Source organism: Ictidomys tridecemlineatus, chromosome 1 (genome assembly GCF_052094955.1).
Source record: "Ictidomys tridecemlineatus isolate mIctTri1 chromosome 1, mIctTri1.hap1, whole genome shotgun sequence".
Lineage (NCBI taxonomy): Eukaryota > Metazoa > Chordata > Mammalia > Rodentia > Sciuridae > Ictidomys > Ictidomys tridecemlineatus.
Window position 1 is genome coordinate 65,653,297 of NC_135477.1, and position 17,922 is coordinate 65,671,218.

At 30.1% G+C, this 17,922-nt stretch overlaps 1 protein-coding gene across 4 annotated transcripts in view; it reads left to right on the forward strand.

Moving 5' to 3' along the window:
- The window catches only part of Pcdh15 (protocadherin related 15), a 1,597,439-nt gene that overhangs the window by 1,295,283 nt on the left and 284,234 nt on the right, over window positions 1–17,922 (forward strand). For all 4 annotated transcript variants that reach the window (XM_078041965.1, XM_078041960.1, XM_078041968.1 and 1 more), the window contains 3 exons: window positions 6,053–6,259; window positions 12,751–12,885; window positions 14,883–15,032. In XM_078041965.1, the coding sequence (XP_077898091.1) occupies window positions 6,053–6,259; window positions 12,751–12,885; window positions 14,883–15,032 (492 nt within the window). The remainder of the gene's footprint in view (window positions 1–6,052; window positions 6,260–12,750; window positions 12,886–14,882; window positions 15,033–17,922) is intronic.

The window sequence follows — 17,922 nt, forward strand, 5'->3', positions numbered from 1 at the left end:
CATGTCCTTGGATAGGAAGAATTAATATGGTCAAGATGGCCATTCTATTAAAAGAGCTATATAGATTCAATGCAATTCCAATCAAATTTCCAATGATGTTCTTAATACAAGTAGAAAAAGTTATTATGAAATTCATTTGGAAAAACAAGAGGCACACAATTACTAAGCAATCCTTACTGAGAGAAGTAAAGAAGGAGTCATTGCAATACCAGAGCTATAATAATATTACAGAGCTATAGTAACAAAAATGGATTAGTATTGACACCAAAACAGTCAAGAAGACCAGTGGGATAGAATTGAATACACAGAGACAAACTCAGAAAAAAATGTAGTTATCTCAGACAAAGGCACTGAACACATACTTGAAGAAAATATTACCTCTTCAACAAATGGTGCTAGGAAAACTGGAAATTCATATGCAGTAAAATTACATGTTTTTGCTAACTACTCTTCTGAAGACAATTTTACTGCATATGAGTAGTTAGCAAAGACTTTCTCCTACTCTTAATGCTGGAACACTTTTACATTGTTGGTGGGATAGTAAATTAATACAACCACTATGGACATTAACAAGAAGGTTTGTCAAAACCTAGGAATGATCTAGCTATACCACTCTTTGGTGTTTATTCTAAAGAATTAAAGTCAGCATACTATAATGAAACATGCATAGTCATGTTTATAGAAGCACAATTTGCAATACCAAAACTATGGAAGCAGTCTAAGTGTCCATCAGTGGATGAATGGTTAAAGAAAATGTGGTGTATATTCACAATGGAGTTTTATTCAGCCATAATAATAAAAATATGTCATTTACAGGAAAGTGGATAGAACTAGAGAACATTATATTCAGTGAAATAAGCGAAACTCAGAAAGTCAAGGATCATTTTATCTCCCGTGTGGAAGCTAGAGAAGAAAAAGAAAAAGAAAGGTGGGGAGATCTTACAAAAATTGAAGGGATATTAGTATAATAGAGGAAAGGGACCAGAGAGAGGGTAAAAGGGATATACAGAATAAGTATTAGGGAAAGAGATTATTAAATTGTTATATTATATACATATATGAATATGCACATATCCTATTATTATGTACAACTATAATTCACCAATTTAAAAACAATGGGAAAAGGGGGAGGTGCAAGTGTCAAATAAAGAGGTGATCAAAGTGATCAAAGTGAGCCAAGTGGAAAAAAAAACCTGTTTAATCTATGTGACTATCTATGGGAACCACTTTTCAAATAGTGGAAAAAGCCAATACAAAGTTCTAAGGTGATAATGCAACTGGCTTCAGTAGAGCGGCACCAAGACAATATAGTCAGAGTACATTAAGAGAGAAGAAAATGAGTATAATAAAAGCGATCTGATAGCAGATCTTGTAGGGCCTGGGAAGTTTGGAAATCAGTTGTGGGTGTTAGGGAGAGAAGTGACAATATCTGGCTATTATTTAACAAAGTCATTAGGCTGCAATGTAAGAATGAACAGTGATGAAGGATGGGATCTGACTGAGAAAATATAATAATCTAGGTAACAGGTGATAGTAGGTTGGATGAAGGTGGTATTAGGAGGATGAGAGAAGTACTTAGATCCTGTAGATATCTTATAATCAATAGTTTCCTCATAAATTAGATGTGAGGTGTGAAAAGAAGCCAGAAGTAAAGATGACTCTACAGTTGGTGGCCTGAGTCACTGTATGTAACTACCATGAAAATGGAAAAGATGGTTGGGTCAGGTTTGCGAAGGGAAATCTCAACTTAATTTTTGGAGTGCTTACAAATTGTTTATTAGATATCCAATCTGATTTATTAAGTATACAGGTCCAAGCTGGATATGTAAGTTAGGAGATAACATAATACTAACATTTTTACAGCTTATGATCAAATGAAAAAAAATTAAGTGTAAACAAAGTTGAACACATAAAAAGTCAATTCTTTAAGTAGAAAATGAATAATTCCTGACTTCATAAGAAAAAAGGATTTATTGTATCTTTTCTAGAATTTACTTACATGTCTTAATAGTCTTCCCATTTTCTCTTTAAAAATTATTGTATCTAGTCAAAACATTTCATATTTCAAATCATAGAATTTGTTAAATTGCTTTCCACTAACCAGCAAGAAAATAGTTATTCTGTATTCTGAGTCATCTGCTGCAAGGAACTCAGAAAATTTCAACACTTGCTTGTCTTAATACTAAAAATGGAATTGTCTCTTTCAATGTTTTGCCCTCCAAAAAACCTAAATAATGTTCTTGTTATATGTCTGCAGTTTTGGCTTCAGTTTTATTTTGGTCCCATTACTAAAAATTGGATTCATGCCTAGAATTTCTCCAAAATAACAATAATAAAAAATCCTGGTTTTTAAATACAATGTTCAAATGGAAATCACAGACTTTGAGAAAGAAAGTTATTAGCTTAAATTTTAAAAATACCACTTTGTTTCACTTGTCCTTTTTATATACTCCTCCTGTCATTCACTAATGATTACAATGGAATAGAATAAGTGAGATATTTAGAACTCACCTAATTCAGAAGAAAAGGGGATTGGATAAGAACTTTGATAGAGGAGCCCACTCAGGAGTGTAGTAAAATAGTATTAATTTGTTTTAAGTTCTACATTTTACTTCTATTTCAAGTAGAGGTATTTATGTTACTCTTATTTCCGACACTAATTTTTCCCATTAATCTTACTTTTGGATATTCATTTGCATTTTATACATATGAGAAACTTGTAGTTAATTTCCCTCTGTAGCCGCTTATACCTCGTGAGACCTGGACCTCAGCCCAAGGTCTTTGTGTTTCTTACATGTTGCCCAGCATAGAACATAAAGCTAATCTTTCTAGTGTTCTACCAGTATAGAAGTATGTGTTTTACCTCTAGAAGACAAAACGCAATAGAGATTAAGAATGTGGGCATTGTTTTCTATCATATATGGAAACTAGAGAGAAATAAAGAATAAAAAATAAAAGGGATGGATGAAAAGAGGGAATCCCATGAAAGTAGAGGGAATAACAGTGGAGTAGAGGAAAGGAATGAAGGGTGAGGGAGGAGGGATGGGAAAGGGAGGAAATGAGGAAAGAAATTGACCACACTGTTCTGTGCATGTATGAATGTACAGTGAACTCCACTTTCATGTATAATTACAGTGTAACAATTAAAAAGTAATAAATAAATAGAAGAAAGATCAATTAGGGAGAGAAACCAGTGAGGAAAAAGAGGAATAAAATGGCAAATACTGGGGTTTGAAATGGAGAAAAATGTGTTATCTATGTATTAACAATACAAGACGAACCACACTAGTATGTCTAATTACAATGCACTAATAAAAACCAATTTAAAACAAAGAACATAGTATTTGGAGAGGGATATCTAGTTGTCACTCTGGGCCACTTCAAATAAACCAAAAAGATGGAGTAAGAATTAAAAACTATTAGGCATTATTGCAATGAGCTATTTTTAGGGTAATAAAAGCTGGACTATTATATGATTTTTTTTAAGATGAACTAAATAAGAATTAGATTGTTCTAAAGAATCTAATTTGAGTTTTATTTTTTACTTTCATTGAATCACTTTGTTTTCATCATGAGAATATTATGTTTTTCCTGGCTTCACAGCTGGCAGTAAAAATTAATATGATCTGAATCTATAATATTAGCTTCTTTTGTTATTATACAACTGCGGCTTTTTTCCTCCTTACCTTACCTATAACTTGTTGATTTGTGTTCGTTTATTGGGGTAAGCAGACAAATATGAAATTTGTGACTTTTCATATCATTGTAAGAATATCCTGGACATGATATGATGGCTATTAAAATAATTAGACATGAAATAGAGACCGAAAAAAACCCACTGTTCATAATGACTTTCATGTGTGAGATGCTAAAAATCTGTAAGAATCAGGCAAAGTGTTCAGCTTTCAGCAGTTCAAGTTAGAACTGCACATTGGAACAATTAGTTTCACTTCATAAAAAAAACAAACATATTTTCTTGTCCCAAACTGTATTTCTTGTCCTGCTCAGCTGTCTGAAAATTTCTGATGTTGCAGAGGAAGTCCCTAGAGGAATATCTATGATTCAACACGTATTAATCACAATTGCTGGATGCAAAAAGGTCCCCTACAAAATGATGTATCAGTAGCATACATGATCATGTGTTAAAATTTCAGAGAAAGCCACACATTTTTCTATTACTATTATTAAGGTTCAGCAGGAGCTCATAAACTTTTGGTTCCATGGAAGACGTTGCCATTCTTCCAGAAACTAATTTAAATTTACAAACTATGTAATATTCAACATCAAAACAGAAATATAAGATACTTAAATGTATATGTAAATTTTGTCGATGAATTATGTCATAGTATTTCACTATAGTGATGATATGAAAGGAAAAATAAAACTCAGATTCTTTAGAACAATCTAATTCCTATTTCATTCCTATTTTTAAAGTAGTAATTACTATCCAATATTTCAACATATCTTAAGTATGAATAATCATAAGAAGTGAAATGTATTGTGACTTTTATTGCTCCAAAGTCACCAGTTTTACCAAACAACACTATGGTTTGCTATTTTCTTAATTGTTGAAAATATTATATAACAATTAGAAAAAAGTAAAAAATATTCTCAGTTATTTCCTCTGGATTGAAAAAATACATAAAACTATTGATCTGAACTACTTATAAACACTAGAGTTTCTCTATGTAAAAATGAATTATGGAATTCATTTTTTTACCTAGAAAAACTCTAGTGTTTAATATTAGAAAAATTGACCTTCACTTTGTGCTTATTTCAAATGGACTATTTTAGAAGTAGGAAAACCGTATTGATATAAATTAATGACAGAAAGGTTGAATGCATTTCAATAAATCTATACACTATTAAATTGTAGTGCTATTTTCTCCTAACCATTAAAGGAGAATTTTTAGAAACCAGTGGTGATAAAATCTTCTCTTATACTAAATCTTTAGATTCCTATGTAGTAAAACACACCTTTTCAGAAAAGCAGAGTCTAGGTTTGATGATTCCTCCTTCAAAGAATGGTCATATAGGGACTTCCTAAGAAAAATTATTAGAAATGAAATTTTTGTCAATTTCTTAAATTTAAAAAGAAAGCAAACTTATACATACACATTAATATAATTTTCTTAGGTATAATTGAATGACTTAATTCTGGTAATAATATTTGAAATTTTATAGCTATTAAAATATTATGATGAAATTATCTCTTTACAGGATACTTTTAAGAACTTTCAATTGGTAATAAATATATCTTTAATCTATTAATTTCACATAAAATTATAAATTGGGGCTCATCTTAGTCTGGTGTGGCTGGTATAACAAAATTATATAAACTGTGAGGCTTGTAAAAGATGGACAGTTATTTCTCACAGTTCTGGAGGCTGCAAAGATCAAGGCACTGGCAGATTTGATGTTTGGTGACTGCCCATTCTTCACACAAAGGGCCTTCTTGCTGTGTCTCATATGGTAGGAGAAAAGAGTTTTCTGGCACCTCTTTATTGAGGGCAACAATTTCATTAATGAAGATTCTGCTATTATCACTTCCTAAAACCTCCAACTATTGATGTTTTTACCTTGGGTGTTAAGGTTTCAATAGCTGAATTTTGAGGTTACAGAAACGTTCTGACTAGAGTGTGAAACAAGAAGACTTGGAAAAGACAAAAATAGGTGTGGTATTTTGTTAAGGTTATAGTCTTTTTTCCCTTTTATTTAAATATTTCATCAGCAAGTCACTCAAATGCCTTCTTCTTATGTTCTGTGAACCTTTGTTTAAACAGTCATCACTCTTTATGTGGTAATAATTATAATAATTAATTGCAGTATTTTTAAAAAATATAAATATTCTGGATTTGAAAATAGAGGATCAAACAATAAGCCTGGTACTTCTGTTTCCTGATTTATGTTTTTTAATGGATCTTTAATGTATTTCTTTTTTTTTTTTGTAATGATACTAGTTTTAAAAAAAATCCATATGTATAGCAAGAAAAGTGTCACACAAGAAGGGTATCCTAACACAATTTTTTAAATGTTTTGGTTTTTACCTAAGGCTGAGCAAGACAATGGCCATCCCCTCCCTGCCTTTGCCAGTTTACACATTGAAATACTGGACGAGAACAACCAGAGCCCCTATTTCACAATGCCAAGCTATCAAGGCTACATCCTTGAATCTGCCCCAGTGGGAGCAACCATTTCTGACAATATAGATTTAACCACTCCTCTAAGAATTATAGCTCTGGACAAAGACATAGAAGATGTAAGTGAAATATGCATTTTTTCCTTTTATTTTGTTAATACTTATTCTTATATTTATGTTGTTTTAATAAAAATGTTACAAAGATATGGCTGCATAAACTATAGAATACAGGATATTTAAAATCATTATAATGATTTAATTCCATACTAAAGATGTTTTTTAAAAATGTGTTTGAATTCATTAACTGTTCTTTTTCAGTTTGCAGCAGTTCAGTATACAATAGAATAGGAAATGTTTCACTTGGGGTTTGCTAAGTCACCAGGGCAATCTTTTGTATTAATATAAATTAAAAACTGTTTTACATAATTACTGATAGGGAAAAAAATAATGCTGTTACAAAGTGAAAATGAAAATCATGACAGTAGCCCAAGAGTGTGATTAGGGGGAATTTATGCCATCTGTTGGTACTCTCTTAAAGAAAACACATTTGGGGACAAGTGATGGACTCAAGTCTGGTAGTGGCTATTGATATGACCACTCCTCCATCGTTGTCTTCTGGTTTTGTGGAACTGACCCTATCAGCATGAGTGGAAAGTGATCCAGGTTGGACAAATCAGAGTACTTTACTGCCTTAGTGAGAGTCATTTTATGTGTGGACTTGACAGAAAATCTATACCAGAGTTTTCCTCAAATATACCTTCATGACACATATTTCCTTACAGAAAAAGCTTCTAGTTCAGGTACAAAATATTCTATATTTGCTATCCTGAACATTTCTTCATCCTCAATTTCTGACATTTCTGCTTTACTCACTGCATTTATCAATTACTTGTAGTTCCCTGCATTCACCAAGCTATGTTTTACCTAATTTTGTTACATATTTTTATGTTTTGAAAACTTTCATCTTCTTTTATCCAGAGCAGCATGGATAGCTTATATTTAATCTATGATTTTATAATTCAGCTTAGGCATTTCCTTACACAAAAATATTTCAGGGCATTCATTGCCCAAGTTGCATTGCAAACACCCTCACAGTGCATGTCTCTATGACTCATCCAATTTTGTAAAGTGGATCTTTCTCCCTCATGGAGTTTAAATTTCTTGGGAAAATGTCCTATATGTTAATAACATATGTATCCTGAATAGTACCAGTTCTCAGCACTCGATAGATTTTAATAGTTCTTCAATTTAATGATAAATTCAGACATGATTGAAGAAATGATAATATCTAATATATGATTCAAAAATTATAATGATATTAAGTTAGTTAATTCCATAATTTGGAATATAGCCCATTCCATGGTTAGACAATTCAATTCTGAGACAGTTCTTCCTTATATTGCTATGAAACCAACCTACTTGGAACTCACTTATTTTCTTTAAAATTTCAATTTACTAGAGCATAGAATAAATCTGTGAAATAGTCACTAATGTGTTTGAAGATGAATTTATGTTCTTCTGAATCATCTCTTTTTGCTGACCAAACATTCATTATTTTTATGACATACATTAGTTCATTGCTAGGATCTTTAAAAATCTGCATTAACAAGAATATTTCAAGGTGGTTTTTCTTTACAATAAAAAAATTGCTTCATGATGAAATCTTGACAGTAATGAAAGCTAGAATTAGTGAAAATAGTCAGCATAGGGATAAACTGTTTAAGAATAAAGAGACATGTCACCTTAGACCAGTATCACCAATAAAATTGTAAATTAAGCTCAAATGTACAGAATTGGTCACTGCAGGGATAGGCTCCCATGAATTGTTTTAAAAATAGCTCTAACAGAGCAGATACTAAGGAGTGACAAATTTGAATTAATAGGTCCAAAAATCAAGTTGGACTTCTTTTTTCAATTAATTAGAAAATGAGCACAAAGGTTTAAGAAATGTTGTTAGTTATGATGTTCTTCACAGTGGAGATTTTGACTTAGAAAGAATCCTAAGAGTCATAGTAAAACTGAAAAGAGCAAAGTACAGAAAAAAATACTTATGCCAGTGTTTTTTTGTATAAATGCACATAGACATATACAGATTTATATTTATTTGCACAATATTTATGAATCACTCACATTTATGATTTTAAAGGACTCTTACCACATTATAGTTTCAAACTAGTACTAGGTAATGTACAAGGTGTGTAAAATGGAGATCTGAGACTGACATGTTTATAATGTCAGAACAACTAAAAACTGATTATTGAATTCCATTTAGAAAATAATAGTGTAGAGATCACCCATTTAACTGGTAAAAAGAGAATTGTTTACTTACCATTCATCCATTTATGTAAGTTAATTTCCATAAAGTGTTATTGTTTCAAGACACGGATATCTTACTTAGAAATAAACTCAATATATTCTTAAAGATATTAGGTACTTTAAATAAATACTTATAATAAATATCATTGTTACATAATATGTATGTCACAATAATAAGAAAAATGTTACATGTATTTTGAGAAAAGTTGTTAATTTAGAGATTGGAAAAATTGATTTTTCTCTCCTACTAGTGTACATTTTTATGTATCATGTTGTAATTGTAATTATTTACATTTACATTTTTTTTCATGTCTAATTTGCATATAGGTTCCACCTGGTGGAGTTCCTGTAGGTATTAGGTGCTGATTTTGTGACTGTTCATTGCTGTGGTTCATTTCTTTTTTTTTTTTTCTTTTTTCTAGTATAACTTCACTATCATTTATAAATATATCAAAAAAAACTTTATGAAAGTTTAAGTACATTTACATCATATTATTGATTATTGATTATTATACCATGAAAATTTGTAGTTCACAATGAAATTTTGTAGTTTGTAATTTCATTGTGAATTTTGATAAAGATTATTTATTTATTTATTTTTTCTATTACAGACATTAATAATTCATTACACCATTCTTTCTAAAAGACTAAATTTTAAATTGAACTTTTCTGAACTAGGTACCTCAGCAACTACTTGTTAATTAATTAAAATTTCATATTAGATGAAATTTTTTGTCATTTCCTGTTATGCTTTGTCATACCTATATATGCATGTACCTATGTAAGAATACATACATGTGCACATATGTACATATGTGAAGAAGTTTTATGTGCACATGTAAAACCATGCATATATTCTTGTGTGTGTGATGAAGTGTCTTGATACCCTTATGTACTCTAAATTGGTTTAAAATTCACTAATATCATATTTGAATTCTAAATAATGGGATGCCTTTGCTTATTTTACATTCATGTATTTGTTTACTATGGTTTTATACATGTATTTAAATTTATATTTATTTTTATGTCATTTTGAGTGTGTGTCAGAATTTATTTTACTCTTAAATAATAATATATAAGTCAATGTAGTAATAAGTCATGCTTTTAGTATATACCAAATGCATATTCTATAGTAAATATTTCCTTATGTCACAGAAGAAAATGATTTTAATCAATTATCTGTTTATATATTGATTTAGAATACTACCATTCATTTTAAATAATCCAACAGACACAACTACTACAAAATATGTATTCTCTATCATTATTTTTCTACTTGTATCCTAGTTTATGAAACTTAAAACTATGAATTGAAATGTGTTATATAAATAGAAATGTTGACTGAACTTAGCACATTTATTATAGGAATATAAAGTTCTAATATGTTTATGAAATACAAACTGAATATTATGATGCAGTTTGTCAAAGAAAGATTTAAAGTTATAAAGGGTTTGAAAGAAGGATATTTGACTTCATATATACATTGTTCCTTACTACATTTTTTACATAACTGAACTTGTCAAGATCAGCAAAACCACTGTAAATACTGTCAATCAAAACAATAGTTTTGTTGATGTCAATGCATGAACACTGAAGATTGATATTAATATTACATAAAATTTTCACAAAATGCATAAAAACATAATATACTTTCGTAAACACTCATATCACTCTTGAAAGTGGTATTATTTTTAAAAATCAAGCTAAAATATTAAACTTTGAATTATATTTTGCTGAAAATTTCCAAATATGTCTTAAGTTTTTGTACTTAAACATCAAGATACTCACCAATAGCATCTGTGTATGATATATACATCTATGTGTGTATGTATACATACATATAAAATCTACTATTTTAAGTAAATATAAATATCAAAGAGTTCTATTTCAATCATAGATTAACTGTGTAAAATAAAATGATTTATGAAAGTTCATGTATACTTCTAATTTTATATATTACATTATCTCTTTTTAAGAAATAACAATCTGTAATCATAGAGGATGTATGTATTGGTCTCTTGCTAGTTACTATAAAAGAAGTCAAGAAATGTGTATCATTTTAAATAGAAACATTTGACAATGAAATCTTAGGATTTTCAGATAATTGATAAAACAAAATGATTCCCTTTGTGACATACTGCAATAGACTATAGCCACACACATACACACAGTTTCTTACAACTCAGTGAGGTATTATAATATTATAACACCTGACACATTAAAATATTTAAAAAGCTCACGAGTATAGGAAGGAATATATCTAGCTAATTTGGTAGGGGCTACAGTTGAATGGAAGAAAAGAAATTAAAAGATAATTAAAGTATTAAGTAAATAAAGAAATATTAAAGGATTTGTACAAAAAGAAAAAAAGAAATAGTAAATAAGCCACATAGCAAAACTTGCTACTACGTATTACTGTACCTTAAAGTTATTAGTAATATGAAGTGTATTAGATGCATTGTTGTGACGTTAAGATAATTGAGAAAAAATACATGCTATTTATTTTGATATTGATGAATGCTAATATTTTTTTATCATCTTTGAAGTAATAATTGAATTTTATCCTGGCAGTAAAGTGTAACAAAATAATGAGAATCTTCTAGAATGTGGTTCAAAACGTTACTTTTATAAATAAATAATTCTATTTTAAAAATTGAGTATCATATTTAATTATTCAAAATAACCCACTTTCTATCCATATCTTAAATTGATCTCATGACATTAAAATGCAAATGTCTGAAATACCTGTTTGAAAATATCAGATTGTAAGATCTCTTGCCCATTGTATTTTAATGTATGTGACTACTTTGTAATATGCAGACCAATGGAAGCTATTACCTTTAGCATTAATTTTTGCATTATTTGGAGATAAATCTTAAATCAAAATCATGGACACAGAAATTACTACAAAATGAGATATTATGAATGCATAACTTCATGTTCAAATGAAATTATTCATTTTAAATTTTTTAAAGAAATACAGTTTTCAGTTTTGAAAATTTTTACAAGTTAAAGTATAGTGTGGTTTAAAGTGTGCCCACTTTTAATTGTATTAATGGGTTTTACAACTTTCTTTTTTCACATAGAAAATTTAAAAATGTGAATCCTGGTTTTATTTCCAAATGAACATTTTTTTTAACAATCTGTTACTCTCTGCTCTGTCCTATGTCCTTGATACTAGACTTAGAAAAAAAAGTTCTTTCTTATGAAACTGTGTTTCACATCATACTATTCATAGTATTTTAAAAGGTATCATATCCATAAAGATACCTTAGCTCCCTGTATCATACATTTTTATTTTTCATAGTCTTCCTCATATTCCACTCTCTCAATATTCACCTTTTGTTTGCCCCAACTGCTTTCCCTTCCCACTACACATATACCAATCCAAGTGTCCTTGTTTTATATCTGTTTTTTCTCTGAATTGCAGAGAATAATTATCATTCAGTGTTGGCAATAAAATTGTGAAGAATTTTCTGTGCCAAGTTAATTATCTCTTATTCTTGAACCTTTGAATATGCTTGAACCTCAATATGCATTATCATTTTTTCCAGGCTCTCTTAATAGATACCTGTGTTAAATTCATATTTTTTTAAAAAAATAATCTAAAATATTTTAATTAAAATAAGTGTTATGTTTCCCTTTGAAAAACCTTTGCAATAGTAAAATGAGGAGAAAGCATGATATTTATGGATAATGAATAATACATAACTGATTTTATTCCTATTTTACATTAAACCTTGAACAAGATATGAGCAGTTTATTACTACAAATGAAGTAACTGTAAAATCTTATAACTAAACTTCCGGGCTCCAATTCCCTTTTCTTACATTTATTTCTTATTTCTTGGATCCAATAAAGTTATGGAAAATATTGATATTAAGTAGTAAGTAAGAATATATTCAATTGGATTGCTTTCTATACTTTTTATTCTTTTCCTTGTTTTTTTGATATTAATTTCAGCAATATTTTTCTTTTAAAAATAGTTTTTCAATACGAGGGCTTGAATTTTTGTTCCTGTGCATGCTAGGCAACCTCTGTACCTCTCTGCTACGTCTCCAGTCTTCTAGTACATATTTTAAAATATTCTGCATTTCACACTACTGGTCACCATTTTTTGACCACCTTAGATTATTCATGAGTAAATATCTATTAACATCTCTTTTTTTCTTAGTAAATCTTAATACAGTTGTACATATATTTTGGTAACAAACATTAAAAATTAATTTTTAGGTAATTAAACTAATAGCCACATTATGTAATCAACTTTTCAACAATGAACTTTTTTTTTTAAGACAAAAGATCCAGAGCTTCACCTTTTTCTGAATGATTACACATCAGTCTTCACTGTCACGCAGACTGGTGTCACTCGCTACCTCACCCTGCTGCAACCAGTGGACAGGGAAGAACAGCAAACTTACACATTTTCGGTAAAAAATTTCATATATATGCATGTAAATGTCTTCTGTCTGTTTGAAATGGAAAGAGATGTCTGGTTAAAATTGACAAGGTCTATGATTTGAAGAGAAAACCTCAATATTTTAGGTAACGTTGAAGAAAATATCAATTGCAAAAAATTCTTCATATGTATCTCACCTTTTTCAGTATGAAAATTTGTGTAGCTACATTAATATTTTCCCCACAAAAGGAAAATACTTCTTCAGTCTTCACCATCCACTAAAAATTAATAATATAAACTAGAATTCACCAAATAATCCTGTCTTAAACTTTTTGTTGTATTTTCAATTTTGTCATAGGGTTAGGCTAGTAATTCTCAACTGAGGATTTTTTTTTTTTTACATTCAGAGAATGTTTTGTAACATATGGAGGCATTTCTGGTTGTCACAACGGAAGGGAGTGCTACTGGCCTTTAATGGGTAGATACAAAAATATGGCTCTGAAAATCTTATGACACACCGAACACCCCTTACCAAAAACTATCCAGCCCAAATGTCAATAGCATGGAGAAATCATGGGTTGGGGTTGATTAATCAAGGTTTGGGAGTGAATATTATTAAAGTTGTGATTGCACATATTTATCATGAAGTAGAAACACACACACACACACACACACACACACACGGACTAGTATAATAAGGTTAAGAGATAAATACAGATCTAAAAACTATGTCAGATCCTTCAAAAAAGTGTAAGAAAAGATGAACAGATAACAGATGCAAGTTATTGAAATTGGGATTTCTTTCTGGACAGGCCTACACATCAAAAGACTGGAACTTCTAGAAAATCTTATTTGACAATTAGTTATGTGTCTAAACCTTATTAGACACATAGTTGATTCCAGAAGCCATTCTCACAAGAATGGATATCTGATACTTGTAGAATTGATTTTGATTGTCACGCACTCTCAATTATTTTTTTAAGTGGAGGAAAAAATCAAGGAGAACCCCTTTATTACACATTTATAGAACACTAATATATATACTATAGTTATTAAAAATGGATCAATTTTTAAAATTTTTGGTATATTGTATTTTGAATTCTTTTTTCCATCATGCTTAAAATCTTTCCAAACTTGTTTTATGTTACCAAAGTGTTCTGCAACCACTACCCCACCACAGTACAAATGAAAGAAATAAATATACAATAGGTCCTTGAAAAAGACACTATCAGAGAAACTAAATTAATCCAATAACACATTAACAATTATTGAGTTTTCAAAATTTTAGAATGTAATTATCACTAGTAACAAATGTTAATGAGCCTTTAAAATTATCATTTTTTGAATTTCTAGAATATAATGTAACATATCTAATGTACCAAATTTCTTGTCTGATAAAAAACATGTTAACTAAGAAAGTAACTATTGTATCTAAGGGGAAAAAAGACAATATGAAAATAGTAGAGACTATTAGATAAGAGGTAGGGGTGGAGGAGTAAGAGGGAGGGCAAGGAGGAAGAATGGGGGCAGGGATATGAGCCAACTATGTTATTTTCATGTACAGATATGCTGCAGAGAAACTCATTGTTCTGTATAATTAAAATGCTCCAGTAAAAAAGTAGGTATTATATTGTAATATTACACAATATTATATTTAAAATACCTAAACATGAAGAATATTTCCAATTAATTTTTAAGGATTATTTTCTATTTAGCTCTAAGGAATCAGTAATGTTATTGGTTCACTTTAAGGCTCCAAGATATTATGCATATCCCCTTATTTAAAATGTGCTTGCAGTGGAATGTGTTAAAAGTAGAACAGGATCCTTAATAATTTCTTTTTAGTACATTAAAACACTTGAATATATGCGTATATATTTTTATTACTTCCTTTCATCAACAAAACATCTTAGCACCCTTTTAAAATTGTAAATCACCTATTAAAAACTCATTAAGTTGTAAGAGTGGATTCTGTACTATTTATACTTGCATGAGTTCTCCATTAAGTGTATTTTTCTTCCTCTAAAGATAACAGCATTTGATGGAGTACAAGAAAGCGAGCCAGTTATTGTCAATATTCGAGTGATGGATGCAAATGACAATACTCCAACCTTCCCAGAAATATCCTATGATGTCTATGTATACACAGACATGAGCGCGGGAGACAGTGTCATACAGGTAAGTACCCATATGATTTAAGGATATGCACAAAACAGTTATTTCCATTGGCATTGCACAATGTATTAAGAAATCACTTAAGAAATAAAAATGAGGGCTGGGGCTGTACTGTAGCTCAGTGGCAGAGCACTTGGCTAGCATGCGTTGAGGTGCTGGGTTCGATCCTCAGCACCACATTAAAAAAAAAACAATAATAAAATAAAATAAGGGCATTCTGTCCATCTAAAACTATAAAAAAATTTTAGAAAGAAAAATGAATTTCAGACTTGTATGGCTTAATTTAGCTAAAATGACTTTAAATTGATGCTCACTTTTCAAGTAAATATACATATATATGTCTACATGGACTCTAAAGTAGAATGAAGTCATTATAATAAACAGCTATTTGACTTGGTTGTATTTGATTTGAAATAATTTAACTGTTTTACACATTTATTTTAAGGGCAGGATTGTAATTAATTCATTTTTATGTCAATAGAAACTATATCCATACATCCTCTCACATATCAAATGATTTATATAATAAATAATAATAAATCTTTATTTGAAAATGAAAGAAAGGAAGGCCAACATACAATCAAGAAATAAGTGAAAAAATATGAATGAGTGAGAATTTATAAATGCACTGGGCTTTATTTGTAGTTAATTGATGGACTAAGAGAATTACATTTTTCTTTATGGGATAATCTACCTTAGGTAGCCAAATTATAGTCTATACAAATAAAGGAATGACAATTATTTTCATGTTCTTATTTAATTAAACCTGATACTCTTCTCTACAATGATATAATTGGAAATAAAACTAAGTTTATATAGAAAAACAGCCAGCAGGGAACTAGAAAATGTAACTAAGAAAACGATCATAATTATGTGGTGGAACTGTATCTCAAAAACGTTTGCCTAAAGGGATCAAAAGCTTCTTTCTGACATTTGAAGGCTACAAAAGTTAATTTCCCTTATGGATCACTTTATAAAACAGATCTTGCTTTGCATTTAAAGATTTACAGTTTATACATTTTCCTGAATTATGCAGATATAAATTGTTTGTGTCTGTCTGCCTGCATTTTTTTAAAAAAAATATTTAAAAGTCAAGAAATTAAACTTTATAATTAGTATTTTTAATGTTATTCCTGGTATGAGGTAAATGAATGTTTGGCTATCAATCATCCTGCATGAGCCCAGAAATAAAATGAAATGGATTTCCCATTGAGAGAAAAAATTAAAACAAAGCACAATGGTTTAGAACTGTGATTGGCAAAAGCCCTTTTAGGGTCATGACATTGGTTGCTATGCTACACTCCCTTCTGCTCATTAACCTCACTGACCCCAAAGAAGATCAATTAGTTTTCTTTTTGGTTAGTAACCTTAAAATCAAAAAGAATGAAAATATTAGAATCGAGGGTGATAATGAGCACTCTACAGAAAAAAAGAGGGTTGGATAACGTTTTAATTATTGTAATGTCATTCTCAACATATGCATGAGATTATTTTGGCCTGATGTGAGTGGACACTAAATTCCTGTAGTCCACTATTTTCTTACTACAAAAAAACTGTCATTGCCCATAGGAAGTGGATAGATTTGTCACAAACATGTTATCAGATCCTTATTGAAAACTATAAGCTATAAATTATACCACTGAGTTTTTGTATATCTCTTATGCTGGATTATTGTGAAAAGGACCAAAGTGATTCTGATTTTTATATGTGATGAATTGAAACTAAGATAAACATTATCTTAAAGCAGCACCTTTACTCCCATATCTGAAACTGTAACTGGATTATTAGCCTTTGTATAAACATTTCTCAGACATGAAGCTCTGGAATACAACTATCACTGATTCTTCACCTCAATAACAAAATTATCTAAATTTGTCAATCAATCCCAGTGCCAACATATCTGTAGTTGTCTCTTTGTTGTCTGTCTCTTCTGTCTGTGTCTATCTATCTAATCTGGATTTCACTCATATCACACCACTAATGTCATATAAAATCATATAGAATGTTTGTCTATTCTATATGTATCAAACTCAAAAGCATTTCTCATTCATTAATCTATTTGAAACTTATGTGGATTCTCAAATTTATCGAAAACTCCCTTAGTTCTCAAGCTACATCTCTGCAGGCTGAGCCATGTTATTGTTGTTGTTCAGTTCTCATGCTTTGAATGTTAATATTCCTTTAAAATCTGCTTCTTGCTCTCTCTTTCCTCTACTCCAAAATTTTCATGTAGTACCTCCATATATATACCCATGTCACTCAAAGTGACATTCCCTTTGGTAACCCTGTCCTGAGCATTGAGCTGACATCACAGAAGTCTGTTGAACTTGACCATGTGGAGTTTTGACAAGCACTTCACACTGTATATACCTAAGAGAAGTTAACTAATCCATTATCTTTCTGGCCCTCTTTGGAGGTGATTATATAATGAAGCACCCCTCTAGTCCTTAGGAGATGTAGTTGTATTTGCATCCTTCACCTACTGCATACCTTCTTATTATTTTTCAGATTATGAAATTTCTATCTTCTTTTAACCCTAAGGCAGTATTACACTAGTTATATTACTCATGTTGTGCATTAAATCTTATACTCCCATTCTACCTGTCTGCTACTATATATAGAGAGAGAAATACCTTTTCTTCCCACCTGATCCATCCTGCGATTCTACTTCAAAATGTATCTGTCATCATTTTATTTTATTTATAAAGGACTTTATTTTTAGAGAAACTTTGAGTTCACAACAAAAGTGATGGAAGGTACAGAGTTTTCTGATACATTCCCTGCCTCCCCTGTTATCCACACCCTCTACCAGAGTGGTTCATTTGACACAATTGATGAGCTTACACTGATATTTTTTAATCTTTCGAATTCTGCAGTTTAGATTAGTATTTAC